The sequence below is a fragment of the Netta rufina genome (assembly GCF_964035555.1).
Source record: "Netta rufina genome assembly, chromosome: 14".
In the NCBI taxonomy this organism is placed as follows: Eukaryota; Metazoa; Chordata; class Aves; order Anseriformes; family Anatidae; genus Netta; species Netta rufina.
In genome coordinates, this window is record NC_140137.1 from 8,784,122 (window position 1) to 8,803,947 (window position 19,826).

The following is a 19,826-nucleotide window of genomic DNA, read 5'->3' on the forward strand; positions in this document are numbered from 1 at the left end:
CAAATCCTACACACATTAAACAATGCAATCTGTATTGATCCATGGGGTACACCAAGAGTTCCTGGCATCCAACAGGACTTTGTGCCACTGATCACCACCCTTCTGGGCCCAGCTGTTCAACCACATATGCTCAGGTCTCACAAGACCCACAAGAGGCCTTCTAGCAAATCCTTGCTACCCACCCTTTTCCTTCAGGCACTAGCAGTCACATCTTCAGGTTGAGGACACATTCCCCCAGAACAATACCTCAATAAAGGAAACAATTAAAAATATATAGAATAAATAAAAAAGTAGCCAGACAGACAGTGACCCAGGACAACACCATCCTTTTTATTGCCAGAATGGCACTTGGGCATTCATTCTATTTCACTTTTACAGACAAGGGTATACCAGCTTAAAAATGATACAGTGTATAATGCAGCACAACAGAACATGAGGGTGTTTATGTATCCAGTCCCAGAACACCTTCTTTCCAAAAACCCATTGTTATAGTTTGGGTGTCAGTCCTTCTTCAGGGGAATTCGTACGACAATGCTTAAATACACAGTCAAAGGAGAAAGGGAAAAAAAGGAAGATGTAAGCATTCTAACAAAAACCTGGAAAACCAGACCATGATAGCACTTCCCTTTCATTGAGGAACCCCTTCAAGCAACAATGAAAACAATGACACAAAAAAGGACATTCCTTTTTAAAGCCTATTTTCTGCCTTATACACACAGGTCCTCTGAGGAAATGTATCAAGATGCCTTGCCATCCACCCAAATACAATGATCAAGGTCAAAGCTATGTATAAGTAGTGTCTGTTGGAATCATTAGTCATGCTATAGTTTTGAGTCACTCCCAAGAACATGGATCACTGCAAAGTCTGGCTTTGCATGTTTTTGCTGTGCCCTGCAGAAGATGAGATGGCAGAACCCAGTAAAATACATGGTTCATGCCAACTGAGGTGGAAGACCACACAGTGCAAAACCGCATGGTGCCAACATGCCTCACACAGAGAGATCCAGGACTCAGTAAAGAAAGAGAGAACCACTTGCACTGCAGTGATACGCAGGGCTAACATCTTTCTTCCCTGCAAACAAGGGACGAGGGCTATACTGCACTGTCATCTGCAGAACCTCAACATTGTGTTTCATCACACAGACTAAGACAGGGTGACAGTTAAGGTTTTCCTAATGACAAGCATTTAGCCAGAGAGACTGAATCAAACCTTGCTCATGAAGCACCAGTACCAGACCTGGAATATATCATTGCCTGAGAACAAAGGCCTTAGTTCTCTTATATATATATATATATATATATATTTAATTTCTAATCTTTTTTTTGGGTGGTGAAGAAAAACACACATCTGACTTAGTGTTAGAGGGTCATTTGTGAAGCCAATTACAAATGCAGATTTAATCTCCAGGAAACAAGACTGAATATCTTTAGCCAGATCCTTTCCAGCTCCGAGGCATGAAGCCTTTCACTGTGTGGACTCAGGTCTAGTTAAAGGGAAGGCCATTAAACTGTCCAACAGATGGTGTAACAGAGATGTCCAGGGCTGCATCCCCCATGGAGTTCGGGATGGAAGGGAAATCCTCTGTGTCACAAAAACTCCTGCCTGTGCCAGAGTGCTGTGGTGGCAGGCTGGGGAGGATGGGCTTCAGGAACTTGAACTCACTGTTGCCCGACCCCGTGGTGAGGTTGATCTCATAGCAATAGGCATGGGGCAGGGTCCCAGCAGCAGCCCCAGCAGCAAGACTGCTCTGCAAGTTGCCTGTACCATTCAGAGTGTGAACTCCTTTCAGCCCCTTTCTCTTGCACACCTTGCAAGCAACAAAGGCTGCGAAAGATGTGAGGAAGAGGAGGGAGACAAAGACCAGTGAAACGATTAAATAGATTGTCAGCGAGCTGTCTTCATCCTGCACAGCCAGCTCCTGCTGTGGCAGGTGCTCTTGTGAGAGGCCGTTGAGCAGGAGTACGTTCAGTGCTGCAGTGGCCGACAGAGGTGGTCGCCCATTGTCACGCACCAGCACCTCGAGCTTCTGCTGCACGGCATCCCTCTCTGTCACTGGCCTCCTCAGACGCACCTCCCCATTTTGGCTACCCACAGCAAACAGCCCAGGGTCTGTGGCCCTCAGCAGGTGGAAGGAAAGCCACGAGTTCTGACCAGAGTCCGCATCAACGGCCACCACTTTGGTGACCAGGTCCCCCACCTCAGCCGACGCTGGCACCAGCTCACTGGATGGCGGGCTGCTGTCCTGTGTGGGATGCAACACCAGTGGGGCATTATCGTTCTCGTCCACCACGAGCAGGCGGACAGTGACATTGGTGCTGAGGGGAGGGGACCCCGCATCGGTGGCACTCACCAGCACCTCAAGCTGCCTCACCTGCTCATAGTCCAGTGGACGCAGCACAAACACATGTCCGTTCTCTGAGTTCATGGAGATGCAGGAGCAGGGGTCCCGCTCAGTGGGGTGCACAGGACTCAGGGAATAGGTCACCTTGGCATTGGGTCCTGCATCTGAGTCTGCTGCATTGACAGCCCCAACAAGCACTCCAGGGATATTGTTCTCTCGCACATACATGGTGTACGATGTCTGGTTGAAAACGGGGGCATTGTCATTGACATCGGAGATGTCCACGGTGAAGGTCTGGGTAGTGGTGAGAGGAGGAGATCCTGCATCTGCCGCTGTGATGACCACAAGGTACTGAGCTGTCTCCTCCCGATCCAATGTGCTCACAGTCACTAACTCATAATAATTCTTATAGGCTGGCCTTAGGGAGAAGGAGAGCTGGTCTTCAAGGGCACAGCTGATCTCCCCATTCACACCAGAATCCCGGTCCCTCACAGCAAATACAGCTACCACTGTCCCAGGCTCTGTGTTCTCGGGGAGGGGGCTGCTGAAGGAACTCACCACCACCTCCGGTGCATTGTCGTTCACATCCAGCACCTCCACCAACACCTTGCAGAGTGCTGAGAGGCCCCCACCATCAGTTGCTCGCACACTGAGCTCATGTTTCTGTGTGGCCTCAAAGTCCAGGGGTTTTGCAACTCGAATTTCACCAGTCATACTGTCAATTGTGAATGTGGACTGGCTGTCCTCAAGAACATTACTGAACCTATAGGTGATGTCACCATTGAGTCCCATGTCTGGATCTGTTGCAACAACGCTGAGAATCACAGAACCTGCTGGGGCATTTTCCAAAACACGTCCAATGTAATACTTCTGTGTGAAGGTAGGAACATTGTCATTTACATCCAGAACTACGATGTGGATTTGGGCTGTCCCGCTCCTAGGTGGAGAGCCACCGTCTGTAGCAATGAGACTCAAAAGCAGCTCTGGCTGCTCCTCTCTGTCTAGTGTTTGATCTAAGACCAAGTCGACAAACTTGTCATCGTCACTGTGAGTCCCGAAAGAGACACTAAAATATCCATTTTCGGGAGTGATGGTGTAAGCCTGGATTCCGTTGCTGCCAACGTCCAGGTCCTGTGCTGCCTCCACGGGGAAACGCAATCCAGGGTCGCTGGATTCCAAGATCTTAAAAGTGACTCGTTCCTCGGGAAAGACCGGCGAGTGGTCGTTGACGTCCTCCACGGCCACCTCGACACGAAAGAACTGCAGCGGGTTTTCCAGCAGGAGCTCGAAGGCGAGCGTGCACGTAAGCGAGCGGCCGCACATCTCCTCGCGATCGAGCCGCTCCGCCAGGACGAGGCGGCCGGTGGCGCGCTCTAAGCGAAAATGCTGCCGGCCGTCCGGGGAGGCAATGCGTGCCCGGCGAGCCGAGAGCTGCGCCGGCGTCAGCCCCGCGTCCTCCGCCACGTTGGCCACCACGGAGCCGCTCTCCCCCTCCTCGGCTACGGAGTAGCGGATGGGCTCGCAGCGAACGCGCGGCACGCACAGCAAAGCACACAGACAAAGCACTTGCCTTGCAGACGCCATGGCGGGGCGGCGGACACCCTCCGTCTGCCGCAGTCCTCCGCGGGAAGCGGCGCCCGGCAGCAGCGCGGCGGCAAGGGCGGGCGCCCTCCCTCGCGGCCTCCCTCTCTCCCTCTCGCCGAGCTCGGCTGGCGGCCCGCAGCGCGGCACTCCGGGACCGGCAGCGGCTGCTGCGGAGGACGGTGCGGACGACCGCTCGCCGCCGCCTCCCGGCTGCGCTGCGCTGCGCTGCGCTGCGCTGGGCTCGGCCGCCTCCCCGCTCGCAGCCGCTCGCCGCCGCCTTGGCCACGAGCACCACCCTGCGGCCTGCGGCGGGACTGCTCCGGGACGGGACGCGCTCCTGGCCGCCGACTCACAAACGCCGTTTCACAAACGCCGGCGTGCTCACACAGCTTCCCTGCAAACATCACTACAAGGAATCTCCCAAGAGCAACAGTCTCTTAGTGGCAGGAATTCCGTTCGGGTGTTTTATCCATGTCACCTTTTCAGGAAAGCTTGTCCTGCGTGGCCGTGATGTAGCGTATGAGTGCAGCACAATGCAACATGAGCTTTTCCAAATGTTTACTGCCATACCACCAGTGTTCTAGCAACCTGTTTCTCTTCCTAAGCTGCAAGTCCTTCTTCAGGGAAATAGGTAACACCATGCTCCAACACAACTCATACAGGAAAAGAGAATGGGAAACATAGAATGAGAGCTTTCTAAAACCGTGAAACCATTTAAAATTATGGAGAAGCTATACAAAGTGGGAAGGAAAGTGATGGGATAAAACTGAGAGACCAGGTTTTATCTTGGTCTAGGTAAAGAGTAGTTGTTCATTTACCTTAGAATCCAGGCAAACAGCACTTCACAGTGCTTTATCGCTACCTTCAATCCCAGCATTATGAGTGCTTCTAGAGCTTTGAGGAAATCTCCAGAAGACAGCCAACTCTTCCTTTGAAAACCACAGGGATCTCGGGTTGTGCACGTTTTTTCTGTCCCCTGGAGATGATAGTACTCACTCTAAGAACCTCTCTTTCTGGCCAAGCTGGAAGAGCACACATCTCAAATATACACAAGGAGCATGCATCTCAGACACGGAGATCCTGCACCCAATTAAGAAAGAGAGCAGCACTTGTGCTGCATTGAAACACAGGACTCACACCATCCTTTCCCTGCTGACATGGGGACATGGCTAAAGTTCATTACATGAGTGCGGCTTGCTTTGCTTTTAAGGAAGGATGGCCAAGGGCCAATGGCATCAGAATGATCTTTGTCTGTCCAATCTCACCCGTGTGTTATATCCCAGAAAAGACAGGGTGGGGTCCACAGTGCTCCCTAACAAGAAGGACAATGAATTTAAGGAGTTAAAGAATTTAGGCATATAAATAACTTAACGAGCCAAATTAACGAGACAAACCCTACTTATGAAACACTTCAGAAAAGATATAATCTGACATGAAACATATTGCCTGAAGGAAAGAAACTTTATTTTCTTAATTTTATCTGTTTTATTTTATTTTTCCTTTGAGGGGTGAAGAAAAACATACATATGACTTCCTATTAGAGGGTAATTTTCAAAGCCAATAACAAAAAGCAGAACAAAGAATTTAAGGAGCCAAAGAATTTAACAAGACAACTTAACGAGCCACTTTGAAGAGCCAATTTCTACTCACTTCAGAAGAGATCTCGACTGAGGTGAAACATATCATTGCCTAAATGATGGAGACTTTAGTTTCTTTCATCCTATTTTTTGGTTATTTATGTATTTTGGAGGGGTGGAGGAAAACATATATCTGACATATTTTTAGAGGGTTATTTGCAAGGCCAATTTCAAGTGCAGGTTTAGTCTCCAGGAGACAAGGGTAAGGGTTGTGACCTAGATCCCTTCCAGCTCTAAAACACTAGACAGGGTCTGGCCTCACCACTGGTGAACAGAAGGGAAATACGGCTTTCCTTGGACTGCTTGAGATATTCCCTTGACTTGTTCAAGAGATTCTGCTGATACAACCATCATTAGGCTTCTTTATGGCAAGGTTATGATGCTGGCACATGTTCAACTTGGTATCCACTGGGACCCCCAGAGCCTTTTCCACCAGCCTGCTTTCCTGGAACATGGCATTGTTCCTCCCCAAGTGAAGGACTTTGCATATCTCCTCGTGGAACTCCATGAGGGTCCTGTAAGCCCATTTCTCCAGGTTCTCCAGATCCTTTTGATGACAGCAAGACCCTCTGCTGTAACCAACACTTCTCTACCTCAACCCCACTCTGATTTTACTGCACCTGCTGACTTACAGAGGGTACACTCTGTCCCATTATTGAGATTATTTATAAGGACATTCATCAAAGAATAAAAGGAATACCCCAAGTGGGATGAAACCCATATGGATCATCAAGTCCAACTCCTGTCTCCACACAGCTCTACAACAAAAATTCAGACCATGTGACTAAGAGTACAAACCAAATGAACATTTGCTCAAAATACCTTCTATTCCTACATCCAAATCATTTATAAAAACATTGAAGAGAACTGGCTCTAATACAAAGCCTTGGGGGACTCCACTTTTGACTGTCCACTACGCTGGTGTAGCCCCGTTTACCATAAAACTTTAAGCAATACACATCAGATAATTATTCACCCATCGTATGATGTTTTGTCTAGCCGTATGCTTGACCGTGTGCCCATTAGGATCCTAAGGGAAACTGTGTCAAAAGCTTTACTGAAATCCAAAAAGATTACAGCAGCTGGTTTCCCTTCATCGACGGGATGGGAAATCAAATTTGTTAAACAGAACCTACCCCTCATGAAGCCATCTTGGCTATGACCAATAACTACTTTTTCCCTCAGAGGCGATTCAATAACTCCCAGGATTATCTCCATAATTCTACCCTGCGCTGCCATGAGACTAACAGGCCTGGAGTTTCCAGGGTCTTCTTTCTTGCCCTTCTTGAAAACTGGTACAACATTTGCCAGCTTCCGGTCAACTGGGACCTCTCCCAATTCCCAAGAACACTGAAAAATAATTGAGAGAAGTCCCACAATTTTGTCAGTCAGCTCTTTGAGCACCCTGAGATGAAACCCATCCAAATCCATGGACGTGTATGGATCTAAGTGAAGTAGCAAATCTGTATTGATCCATGGGGTACACCAAGAGTTCCTGGCATCCAACAGGACTTTATGCCACTGATCACCACTCTTCCGGGCCCAGCTGTTCAGCCACATATTCTCAGGTCTCACAAGACCCACAAGAGGCCTTCTACCAAATCTTTGCTACCCACCCTTTTCCTTCAGGCACAAGCAGTCATGTCTCCAGGTTGAGGACACATTCCCCCAGAACAATACCTCAATAAAGGAAACAATTAAAAATATATATAGTAAATAAAAAAGTACCCAGACAGACAGTGACCCAGGACAACAACATCGTTTTTATTGCCAGAACGGCACTTGGGCATTCATTCCATTTCACTTTTACAGACAAGGGTATACCACCTTAAAAATGGTACAGTGTATAATGCAGCACAACAGAACATGAGGGTGTTTATGTGTCCAGTCCCAGAACACCTTCTTTCCAATAACCCATCGTTATACGTTGAATGTCCATCTTTCTTAAGGGGAATTCGTAAGACAATGCTTAAATACACAGCCAAAGGAGAAAGGGAAAAAAAGGAAGATGTAAGCATTCTAACAAAAACCTGGAAGAGCAGACCATGATAGCACTTCCCTTTCATTGAGGAACCCCTTCAAGCAACAATGAAAACAATGACACAAAAAAAGGACATTCCTTTTTAAAGCCTATCTTCTGCCTTATAGACACAGGTCCTCTGAGGCAATGTATCAAGATGCCTTGCCATCCACCCAAACACAATGATCAAGGTCAAAGATATGTATAAGTAGTGTCTGTTGGAATCGTTAGTCGTACTATAGTTTTGAGTCAGTCCCAAGAACATGGATCACTGCAAAGTCTGGCTTTGCATGTTTTTGCTGTGTCCTGGAGAGGATGAGATGGCAGAACCCAGTAAAATACATGGTTCATGCCAACTGAGGTGGAAGACCACACAGTGCAAAACCACATGGTGCCAACATGGCACACACAGAGAGATCCAGGACTCAGCAAAGAAAGAGAGAAGCACTTGCACTGCAGTGATACACAGGACTAATATCTTTCTTCCCTGCAGAAAGGGGAGGCGGGTTATACTGCACTGTCAACTGCCCATCCACAACATTGTGTTTCAGCCCAGAAAAAGACAGGGTGATTTTCAAGGTTTTTCCTAATGACAAGCATATATCCAGAGAGCCAGAATCAAACCTTGCTCATGAAGCACCAGCACCAGACCTGGAACATATCATTGCCTGAGAAGAAAGGCCTTAGTTCTCTTATATATATATATTTAATTTCTCACTGTTTTTTGGGGGGGAGAGGAAAAACACACATCTGACTTAGTGTTAGAGGGTCATTTGTGAAGCCAATTACAAACGCAGATTTAATCTCCAGGAAACAAGACTGAATATCTTTAGCCAGATCCCTTCCAGCTGCAAGGCATGAAGCTTTCCACTGTGTGGACTCAGGTCTAGTTAAAGGGAAGGCCATTAAAGTGTCCAACAGATGGTGTACCAGAGATGTCCAGGGCTGCATCCCCCATGGAGTTCTGGATGGAAGGGAAATCCTCTGTATCATCAACACCCCTGCCTGTGTCAGAGTGCTGTGGTGGCACGCTGGGGAGGATGGGCTTCAGGAACTTAAAATCACTGTTGCCCGACCCCGTGGTGAGGTTGATCTCGTAGCAATAGGCATGGGGCAGGGTCCCAGCAGCAGCCCCAGCAGCAAGACTGCTCTGCACGTTGCCCGTGCCATACAGCACATGCCCTCCTTTCAGCTCCTTTCTCTTGAACACCTTGCAAGCAACAAAGGCTGCGACAGATGTGAGGAAGAGGAGAGAGACAAAGACCAGTGAAACGATTAAATAGATTGTCAGCGAGCTGTCTTCATCCTGCACAGCCAGCTCCTGCTGTGGCAGGTGTTCCTGTGAGAGGCCGTTGAGCAGGAGTACGTTCAGTGCTGCCGTGGCCGACAGAGGTGGCCGCCCATTGTCCCGCACCAGCACCTCGAGCTTCTGCTTCACGGCATCCCTCTCTGTCACTGGCCTCCTCAGACGCACCTCCCCATTTTGGCTACCCACAGCAAACAGCCCGGGGTCTGTGGCCCTCAGCAGGTGGAAGGAAAGCCACGAGTTCTGACCAGAGTCCGCATCAACGGCCACCACTTTGGTGACCAGGTCCCCCACCTCAGCCGACGCTGGCACCAGCTCACTGGATGGCGGGCTGCTGTCCTGAGCAGGGTGCAACACCAGTGGGGCATTGTCATTCTCGTCCACCATGAGAAGGTGGACAGTGACGTTGGTGCTGAGGGGAGGGGACCCCGCATCGGTGGCACTCACCAGCACCTCAAGCTGCCTCACCTGCTCATAGTCCAGTGGACGCAGCACAAACACATGTCCGTTCTCTGAGTTCACGGAGATGCAGGAGCAGGGGTCCTGCTCAGTGGGGTGCACAGGCCTCAGGGAATAGGTCACCTTGGCATTGGGTCCTGCATCTGAGTCCACTGCACTGATAGCCCCAACAAGCACTCCAGGGATATTGTTCTCTCGCACGTACATGGTGTACGATGTCTGGTTGAAAACGGGGGCATTGTCATTGACATCGGAGATGTCCACGGTGAAGGTCTGGGTAGTGGTGAGAGGAGGAGAACCTGCGTCTGCCGCTGTGATGACCACAAGGTACTGAGCTGTCTCCTCCCGATCCAATGTGCTCACAGTCACCAGCTCATAGTAATTCTTATAGGCTGGCCTCAGAGAGAAGGAGAGCTGGTCTTCAAGGGCACAGCTGATCTCCCCATTCACACCAGAATCCCGGTCCCTCACAGCAAATACAGCTACCACTGTCCCAGGCTCTGTGTTCTCGGGGAGGGGGCTGCTGAAGGAACTCACCACCACCTCCGGTGCATTGTCATTCACATCCACCACCTCCACCAACACTTTGCAGAGTGCTGAGAGGCCCCCACCATCAGTTCCTCGCACACTGAGCTCATGTTTCTGTGCGGCCTCAAAGTCCAGGGGTTTTGCAACTCGAATTTCACCAGTCATACTGTCAATTTTGAATGTGGACTGGCTGTCGTCAAGAACATTACTGAACCTATAGGAGATGTCACCATTGAGTCCCATGTCTGGATCTGTTGCAACAACGCTGAGAATCACAGAACCTATTGCAGCATTTTCCAAAACACGTCCAATGTAATACTTCTGTGTGAATGTAGGAGCGTTGTCATTTACATCCAGAACTACGATGTGTATTTGCGTGGTCCCACTCCTAGGTGGAGAGCCACCATCTGTAGCAATGAGACTGAAAAGCAGCTCTGGCTGCTCCTCTCTGTCTAGTGTTTGATCTAAGACCAAGTCGACAAACTTGTCATCGTCACTGTGAGTCCTGAAAGAGACACTAAAATATCCATTTTCGGGAGTGATGGTGTAAGCCTGGATGCTGTTGCTGCCAGCATCCAGGTCCTGAGCCGCCTCCACGGGGAAACGCGAGCCAGGGTCGCTGGTTTCAGGGATCTGAAAAGTGACTCGTTCCTCGGGAAAGACCGGCGAGTGGTCGTTGACGTCCTCCACGGCCACCTCGACACGAAAGAACTGCAGCGGGTTTTCCAGCAGGAGCTCGAAGGCGAGCGTGCACGTAAGCGAGCGGCCGCACATCTCCTCGCGATCGAGCCGCTCCGCCAGGACGAGGCGGCCGGTGGCGCGCTCTAAGCGAAAATGCTGCCGGCCGTCCGGGGAGGCAATGCGTGCCCGGCGAGCCGAGAGCTGCGCCGGCGTCAGCCCCGCGTCCTCCGCCACGTTGGCCACCACGGAGCCGCTCTCCCCCTCCTCGGCTACGGAGTAGCGGATGGGCTCGCAGCGAACGCGCGGCACGCACAGCAAAGCACACAGACAAAGCACTTGCCTTGCAGACGCCATGGCGGGGCGGCGGACACCCTCCGTCTGCCGCAGTCCCCCGCGGGAAGCGGCGCCCGGCAGCAGCGCGGCGGCAAGGGCGGGCGCCCTCCCTCGCGGCCTCCCTCTCTCCCTCTCGCCGAGCTCGGCTGGCGGCCCGCAGCGCGGCACTCCGGGACCGGCAGCGGCTGCTGCGGAGGACGGTGCGGACGACCGCTCGCCGCCGCCTCCCGGCTGCGCTGCGCTGCGCTGCGCTGGGCTCGGCCGCCTCCCCGCTCGCAGCCGCTCGCCGCCGCCTTGGCCACGAGCACCACCCTGCGGCCTGCGGCGGGACTGCTCCGGGACGGGACGCGCTCCTGGCCGCCCACTCGCAGCCTTTCACAAACGCCGGTGTTGGGGTGTTTTACCCATGTCACCTTTACAGGAAAGCGTGTCCTGCGTGGCCGTGATGCAGCTCATGACTGCAGCGAAAGCAGCGTGAGCTTTTCCGAATGTTCACTGCTATACCACCAATGTTCTAGCAATCTGTTTCTCTTCCTAAGCTGCAAGTCCTTCTTCAGGGGAATAGGTAACACCATGCTCCAACACAGCTCTTACAGGAAATGAGAAATGGAAAAAGGAGACTGAAGGCTTTCTAAAACCATTCAACTAAACCCATGAAAAATCATGTCATGACTGCACCCTCGTCTCATGGAATGTCTACAGGATGTCGGAAGAAAAATGATGGAATAAAATTGGCAGACCGCATCTAAGTTTGTCTAGGGACAGAGTCGTTGTTCATTTACCTTAGAATCCAGGCAAACAGAAGTTCAGAGAGCTTTATAGTTACCATCATTCCCAGTATCATGGGTGCTTCTATAGCTTTGAGGGAATCTCCACAAGACAGCCAACCCACCTTTTCTAAACCACAGTTATATCTAGTTGTGCACTTTTTTTTCTGTCCCCTGGAGGTGATAGTTCTCTTTCTAAGCATCTCTTTTGCTGGCCAAACTGGAGAAGCACACATCGCAAATGCACATACGGCCAATGCATCTCAGACACAGAGATCCAGGAACCAGCCAAGAAAGAGAGCAGCACTTGTGCTGCATTGAAACACAGGACTCACACCACCCTTTCCCTGCTGACATGGGGATATGGCTAAAGTGCATTACATGAGCGTGACTCGCTTTGCTTTTAAGGAAGGATGGCCAAGTGGCATTGGTGTGAGCATCATCTTTGTCTACCAATCTCACCCTTGTGTAACATCCCTGAAAAGACAGGGCGGGGTCCACAGCGTTCCCTAAAAAGGAGGACAAATTAATTAAGGAGCCAAAGAACTTAACAAGACAAAGTACTTAACGAGCCAATTTAAATAGGGAAACCCTACAAATGAAGTACTTCAGAAAAGATATTGTCCGAGATGAAACAAATTGCCTGAAGGAAAGAATCTTTACTTTCTTGATTTTATCTGTTTTATTTTCCTTCGACAGGTGAAGAAAAACACACATCTGACTTCGAATTAGAGGGTCATTTGTGAAGCCAATTAAACAAGCAGGACAAAGAACTTAAGAAGCCAAAGAATTTAAGGAGAGAAAGAACTTAACAAGACAATTTGAAGAGCCAACTTTTGCTCAGTTCAGAAGAGATCTCGAGTGAGGTGAAACATATCACTGCTTGAATGATGGAGACTTTGCTTTCTTACATTCAATTTATTTGCTTTTTTTTTTATTATTTCTGAGGTGCAGATCACAGGATCACAGAATCACAGAAATTCTAGGTTGGAAGAGACCTCTGACTTATTTTTAGAGGGTAATTTTAAAGGCCAGTTTCAAGTGCAGGTTTACTCTCCAGGAAACAAGGGTAAGAATTGTGACCTATATCCCTTCCAGCTCTAAAACACTAGACAGGGTCTGGCCTCACCACTGGTGAACAGAAGGGAATATGGCTTTCCTTGGACTACTCGAGATATTCCCTTGACCTGTTCAAGAGATTCTGCTGATTCAACCATCATTAGGCTTCTTTATGGCAAGGGTATGATGCTGGCACATGTTCAACTTGGTATCCACTGGGACCCCCAGAGCCTTTTTCACCAGCCTGCTTTTCTGGAACATGGCATTGTTCCTCCCCATGTGAAGGATTTTGCACCTTTCCTTATGGAACTCCATGAGGATCCTGTCAGCCCATTTCTCCAGGTTCTCCAGATCCTTTTGATGATAGCAACACCTTCTGCTGTAGCCAACACTTCCCCACCTCAGCAGAATCCCGTTTTACAGTACCTGCTGACTTACAGGGGGTACATTCTGTCCCATTATATATATTATTTATAAGGACATTCATCAACGAATAAGAGGAATACCCAAGTGGGAAGAAACTGATATGGATCATCGAGTCCAACTCCTGGCTCCACACAGCTCAGACCAAAAAAAAAATTCAGACCATGTGACTAAGAGCACAAACCAAATGCACAGCCCAAATTTGCTCAAAATACCTTCTAGTCCTACATCCAAATCGTTTATAAAAACATTGAAGAGAACTGGCTCTAAAACAGAGCCTTGGGGGACCCCACTGGTGACTGGCCGATACCCTGGTGCAGCCCCATTTACCATAAACATTTGAGCAGTACCCATCAGATAATTATCCACCCATCATATGATGTTTTTGTCTAGCTGTATGCTGGACATTTAGCTCAGTAGGATCCTAAGGGAAACTGTGTCAAAAGCTTTACTGAAATCCAAAAAAATTACAGCAGCTGGTTTCCCTTCGTCGGCTAGATGGGTGATCTCATAATAAAAGGAAATCAGATTTGTTAAACAGAACCTACCCCTCATGAAGCCATCTTGGCTGGGACCAATGATTGTGTTGTCCCACAGGTGTGATTTAATAACTCCCAGAATAATCTCCATTTTACCCTGCACTGCCATGAGACTAACACGCCTGGAGTTTCCAGGGTCTTCTTTCTTGCCCTTCTTGAAAACTGGTACAACATTTGCCAGCTTCCAGTCAACTGGGACCTCTCCCGATTCCCAAGAACATTGAAAAATCATTGAGAGAAGTCCCACAATGATGTCAGTCAGCTCTTTGAGCACCTTGAGATGATTCCCATCCAAATCCATGGATGTGTATGGATCCAGGTGGAGCAGCAAATCCTACACACATTAAAAAATGCAATCTGTATTGATCCATGGGGTACACCAAGACTTCCTGGCATCCAACAGGACTTTATGCCACTGATCACCACTCTTCTGGACCCACCTGTTCAGCCACATATGCTCAGGACTCACAAGACCCACAAGAGGCCTGCTATCAAATCCTTGCTACCCACCCTTTTCCTTCAGGCACTAGCAGTCACAACTCTAGGTAGAGGACACATTCCCCCAGAACAATACCTCAATAAAGGAACCAAGTAAAAATATATGTAATTAAAAAAAAAAAGCACCCATACTTTTGGAAAAACCCTGGATAGTTTACAGAGCTTTCCTTATAAGAACATTACTACAAAGACTCCCTCCACAACAGCATCCTTTTTATTGCCAGAATGGCACTCGGGCATTCATTCCATTTCATTTTACAGACAAGGGTATACCAGCTTAAAAATGATACAGTGTATAATGCAGCACAACAGAACATAAGGGTGTTTCTGTATCCAGTCCCAGAACACCTTCTTTCCAACAACTCATTGTTATACTTTGGATGTCAGTCCTTTCTAAAGGGGAATTCATAAGACAATGTTAAAATACACAGCCAAAAGAGAAAGGGGAAAAAAAAAAAAAAAAAAAAAAAAAGGAAGATGTAAGCATTCTAAAAAAAGCTGTAAACCAGACCATGGTAGGACTTCCCTTTCATTGAGGAACCCCTTCAAGCAACAATGAAAACAATGACACAAAAAAAGGGCATTCCTTTATAAAGTCTATCTTTATTCTGCCTTGTACATAAACATCCTCTGAGGCAATGTATCAAGATGCCTTGCCATCCACCCAAACACAATGATCAGGGTCAAACATATGTATGACTAGTGTCTATGTTGGAATTGTTAGCCCTGCTATAGCTCTGAGTCACTCCCAAGCACATGGACCACTGCAAAGTCTGGCTCTATATGTTTTTGCTGTGCCCTGCAGAAGATGGAATGGCAGAACCCAGTAAAATACGTGGTTCATGCCAACCAAGGTGGAAGACCACACAGTGCAAAAACACATGTTGCTGACATGCCTCACACAGAGAGATCCAGGACTCAGCAAAGAAAGAGAGAAGTACTAGCACTGCAGTGATACGCAGGGCTAACACCTTTCTACCCTGCAGACAAGGGAGGACGGCTATACTGCACTGTAAACTGCCCAGCCTCAACTTTGTGTTACAGCACAGAATAAGACAGGGTGATTGCAAAGATTTTTCCTAATGACAAGCATTTAGCTAGAGAGCCAGGATCAAAATTAGATCATGAAGCACTTTGGAGAACTCAATATCAGAGCTGAAACACATCATTGCATGAGCAGAAAGCCTTGGTTCTCTTATATTTTTTAATTCCTAATCTTTTTGGAGGGGTGAAGAAAAACATACATCTGACTTAGTGTTAGAGGGTCACTTGTGAAGCCAATTACAAATGCAGATTTAAGCGTTCCACTGTGTCGATACAGATCTAGTTAAACGGAAGGCCATTAAAGTGTCCAACAGATGGTGTACCAGAGATGTCCAGAGCTGCATCCCCCATGGAGTTCTGGATGGATGGGAAATCCTCTGTGTCAGCAACACCCCTGCCTGTCCCAGAGTGCTGTGGTGGCACGCTGGGGAGGATGGGCTTCAGGAACTTGAACTCACTGTTGCCCGACCCCGTGGTGAGGTTGATCTCATAGCAATAGGCATGGGGTAGGGTCCCAGCAGCAGCCCCAGCAGCAAGACTGCTCTGCAAGTTGCCCGTGCCATACAGCACATGTCCTCCTTTCAGCTCCTTTCTCTTGAACACCTTGCAAGCAACAAAGGCGGCGACAGATGTGAGGAAGAGGAGGGAGACAAAGACCAGTGAAACAATTAAATAGATTGTCAGGGAGCTGTCTTCATCCTGCACAGCCAGCTCCTGCTGTGGCAGGTGTTCCTGTGAGAGGCCGTTGAGCAGGAGTACATTCAGTGCTGCAGTGGCCGACAGAGGTGGCCGCCCATTGTCACGCACCAGCACCTCGAGCTTCTGCTTCACGGCATCCCTCTCTGTCACTGGCCTCCTCAGACGCACCTCCCCATTTTGGCTACCCACAGCAAACAGCCCGGGATCTGTGTCCCTCAGCAGGTGGAAGGAAAGCCACGAGTTCTGACCAGAGTCCGCATCAACGGCCACCACTTTGGTGACCAGGTCCCCCACCTCAGCCGACGCTGGCACCAGCTCACTGGATGGCGGGCTGCTGTCCTGAGCAGGGTGCAACACCAGTGGGGCATTGTCGTTCTCGTCCACCACGAGGAGGAGGACGGTGATGTTGGTGCTGAGGGGAGGGGACCCCGCATCGGTGGCACTCACCAGCACCTCAAGCTGCCTCACCTGCTCATAGTCCAGTGGACGCAGCACAAACACATGTCCGTTCTCTGAGTTCACGGAGATGCAGGAGCAGGGGTCCTGCTCAGTGGGGTGCACAGGCCTCAGGGAATAGGTCACCTTGGCATTGGGTCCTGTGTCTGAGTCTGCTGCACTGACAGCCCCTACAAGCACTCCAGGGATATTGTTCTCTCGCACATACATGGTGTATGATGTCTGGTTGAAGACAGGGGCATTGTCATTGACATCAGAGATGTCCACCGTGAAGGTCTGGGTAGTGGTGAGAGAAGGAGATCCTGAGTCTGCCGCTGTGATGACCACAAGGTACTGAGCTGTCTCCTCCCGGTCCATTGCACTCACAGTCAGCAGCTCATAGTAATTTTTATAGGCTGGCCTCAGGGAGAAGGAGAGCTGGTCTTCAAGGGCACAGCTGATCTCCCCATTCACACCAGAATCCTGGTCCCTCACAGCAAAGAGGGCTACCAATGTTCCAGGCTCCGTGTTCTCGGGGAGGGGGCTGCTGAAGGAACTCACCACCACCTCTGGTGCATTGTCGTTCACATCCAGCACCTCCACCAACACCTTGCATATTGCCGAGAGGTCTCCACCATCAGTTGCCAGCACACTGAGCTCATATTTCTGTGTGGTCTCAAAATCCAGGGGCTTTGTGACACGAATTTCACCACTTGTGGCATCAATTGTGAAAGGCAATTGGCTCTCACTGACTGCTTGGCTGAACCTATAGGAGATGTCTCCATTCAGTCCCACGTCTGGATCGGTGGCTACAACTCTGAGAACCACAGAGCCTGCTGGGGCACTTTCCAAAACCTGGCCAACATACACGTCCTGAGTAAAGGTGGGAGCGTTGTCATTTGCATCTAGAACTACGATGTGGATTTGGGTGGTCCCGCTCCTAGGTGGAGAGCCACCATCTGTAGCAATGAGACTGAAAAGCAGCTCTGGCTGCTCCTCTCTGTCTAGAGGCTTTTCCAATACCAGTTCAACATGCATGTCAACCTCACTCCGTTTCCGAATAAAAACACTGAAGTACTCGTTCTCCGGAGCGATGGTGTAAGCCTGGATGCTGTTGCTGCCAGCATCCAGGTCCTGAGCCGCCTCCACGGGGAAACGCAATCCAGGGTCGCTGGATTCCAAGATCTTAAAAGTGACTCGTTCCTCGGGAAAGACCGGCGAGTGGTCGTTGACGTCCTCCACGGCCACCTCGACACGAAAGAACTGCAGCGGGTTTTCCAGCAGGAGCTCGAAGGCGAGCGTGCACGTAAGCGAGCGGCCGCACATCTCCTCGCGATCGAGCCGCTCCGCCAGGACGAGGCGGCCGGTGGCGCGCTCTAAGCGAAAATGCTGCCGGCCGTCCGGGGAGGCAATGCGTGCCCGGCGAGCCGAGAGCTGCGCCGGCGTCAGCCCCGCGTCCTCCGCCACGTTGGCCACCACGGAGCCGCTCTCCCCCTCCTCGGCTACGGAGTAGCGGATGGGCTCGCAGCGAACGCGCGGCACGCACAGCAAAGCACACAGACAAAGCACTTGCCTTGCAGACGCCATGGCGGGGCGGCGGACACCCTCCGTCTGCCGCAGTCCTCCGCGGGAAGCGGCGCCCGGCAGCAGCGCGGCGGCAAGGGCGGGCGCCCTCCCTCGCGGCCTCCCTCTCTCCCTCTCGCCGAGCTCGGCTGGCGGCCCGCAGCGCGGCACTCCGGGACCGGCAGCGGCTGCTGCGGAGGACGGTGCGGACGACCGCTCGCCGCCGCCTCCCGGCTGCGCTGCGCTGCGCTGCGCTGCGCTGCGCTGGGCTCGGCCGCCTCCCCGCTCGCAGCCGCTCGCCGCCGCCTTGGCCACGAGCACCACCCTGCGGCCTGCGGCGGGACTGCTCCGGGACGGGACGCGCTCCTGGCCGCCCACTCGCAGCCTTTCACAAAAGTCCGGCAGTTTCTTGCCGGTCAAACTGAATCCAGGCAAACTGAAGTTCACAGTGTTTTATAGTTACCATCGTTCCCAGTATCATGGGTGCTTCTATAGCTTTGAGGGAATCTCCAGAAGACAGCCAACCCACCTTTTCTAAACCACAGTGATCTCAGGTTGTGCACGTTTTTTTCTGTCCTCTGGAGGTGATAGTTCTCTTTCTAAGCATCTCTCTTGCTGGCCAAACTGGAGAAGCACACATCGCAAATGCACATACGGCCAATGCATCTCAGACACAGAGATCCAGGAACCAGACAAGAAAGAGAGCAGCACTTATGCTGCATTGAAACACAGGCAGGACTCACACCATCCTTTCCCTGCTGACATGGGGACATGGCTAAAGTGCATTACATGAGCGTGACTCGCTTTGCTTTAAAGGAAGGATGGCCAAGTGGCATTACCATGAGAATGACTGTTGCCCAATCTCACATTTGTGTTACATCCCTGAAATAGGACAGGATGAGGTCCACTTGCTCCCTAACAAGCAGGACAAAGAATTTAAGTAACGAAACTGTTTAGCAAGACCAAGAACTTAACGAGCCAATATAAAGAGCCAAACTCTACTTATGAAGCATTTCAGAAAAGCTACTCCCGAGATGGAACATATTTCCTGAAGGGAGGAAACTTTAATTTCTTTCATTTAATTTAATTTATTTTTCTCTTGGGGGGTGAAGAAAATCATTCATCTGACTTCTTAGAGGGTCATTTGCTAGGCCAATTATACGTGCTGTTTTAATCTCCAGGAAACAAGGGTAAGTGTCATGAGCTAGATCCCTTTCATCTCTGAAACACTAGGCAGGGTCTTGCCTCATCAATGGTGATCAGATGGGAAGGACGATTTTCCCTAACCTGTTTGAGATACTCCGCTGATGCAACGTGAGATATCATTAGCCTTCTTTATGACAAGGGCATGATGCTGCCTCAGGTTCATCTTGGTGTCCATCGGGACCCCTGGGCCTTTTCCACCAGGCAGCTTTCATGGAACAAGGGATTCTTTCTCCCCAAGTGAAAGACTTTTCACCTCTCCTTGTGGACTGCTCCTGGTCGGGACGCGGTCCTGGCCGCTGCCTCTTGCAGCCACACTCCATCGGGCACATGTGCACATGTCCCGCTGCCCGCCGCACACACTCAAAAGCAAAGGCAAAGCCTGCAGCGGGCAAAAACGCCGAGCTTGAGGCAAACGCACCGGTAGCGCCCGCAGCTCCGCAGCCTCTCCGCCCTCTACAATCTGCGAGAGCCCACCATGATGCCAACCTCGGCGCCCTGCCACAAACCCACCCGTAACACAACGACAAACACAATTCCGAGGGCCAAGGAGAAGGACAAGGACAAGGACAAACACAAAGCCCGAGGACTAGGAGAAGGCCTTTCAGCCCTGCACAGCGAGGTGGAGGCTTTGTCCGGAGGCACCTGTCCGCCTTCTCTGCTCTGAGAAACCAGGAAGGGGCCTCCGCGTGGATCTCCCTATCAG

The 19,826-nt window shown here is 50.4% G+C and overlaps 3 protein-coding genes across 3 annotated transcripts; all 3 read right to left on the reverse strand.

The window, feature by feature from the left end:
* Positions 1 to 1,484: 1,484 nt before the first annotated feature.
* On the reverse strand, positions 1,485 to 4,015 carry LOC311214709 (protocadherin beta-4-like; the record flags this gene model as incomplete). The annotated part of the gene is made up of 1 exon (XM_084295433.1): positions 1,485 to 4,015. The coding sequence occupies exon 1, from the start codon at positions 3,924 to 3,926 to the stop codon at positions 1,485 to 1,487; it is 2,442 nt and encodes an 813-aa protein (XP_084151559.1). The 5' UTR covers positions 3,927 to 4,015.
* A 4,454-nt stretch (positions 4,016 to 8,469) lies between these two features.
* On the reverse strand, positions 8,470 to 10,911 carry LOC311214710 (protocadherin beta-4-like; the record flags this gene model as incomplete). The annotated part of the gene is made up of 1 exon (XM_084295434.1): positions 8,470 to 10,911. The coding sequence occupies one exon, from the start codon at positions 10,909 to 10,911 to the stop codon at positions 8,470 to 8,472; it is 2,442 nt and encodes an 813-aa protein (XP_084151560.1).
* Positions 10,912 to 15,499: 4,588 nt separating this feature from the next.
* On the reverse strand, positions 15,500 to 18,030 carry LOC311214711 (protocadherin beta-15-like; the record flags this gene model as incomplete). Its single annotated transcript, XM_084295435.1, has 1 exon — positions 15,500 to 18,030. Exon 1 carries the CDS (start codon positions 17,939 to 17,941, stop codon positions 15,500 to 15,502), a length of 2,442 nt encoding a protein of 813 aa, XP_084151561.1. The 5' UTR covers positions 17,942 to 18,030.
* Between the last annotated feature and the right edge of the window lie 1,796 nt (positions 18,031 to 19,826).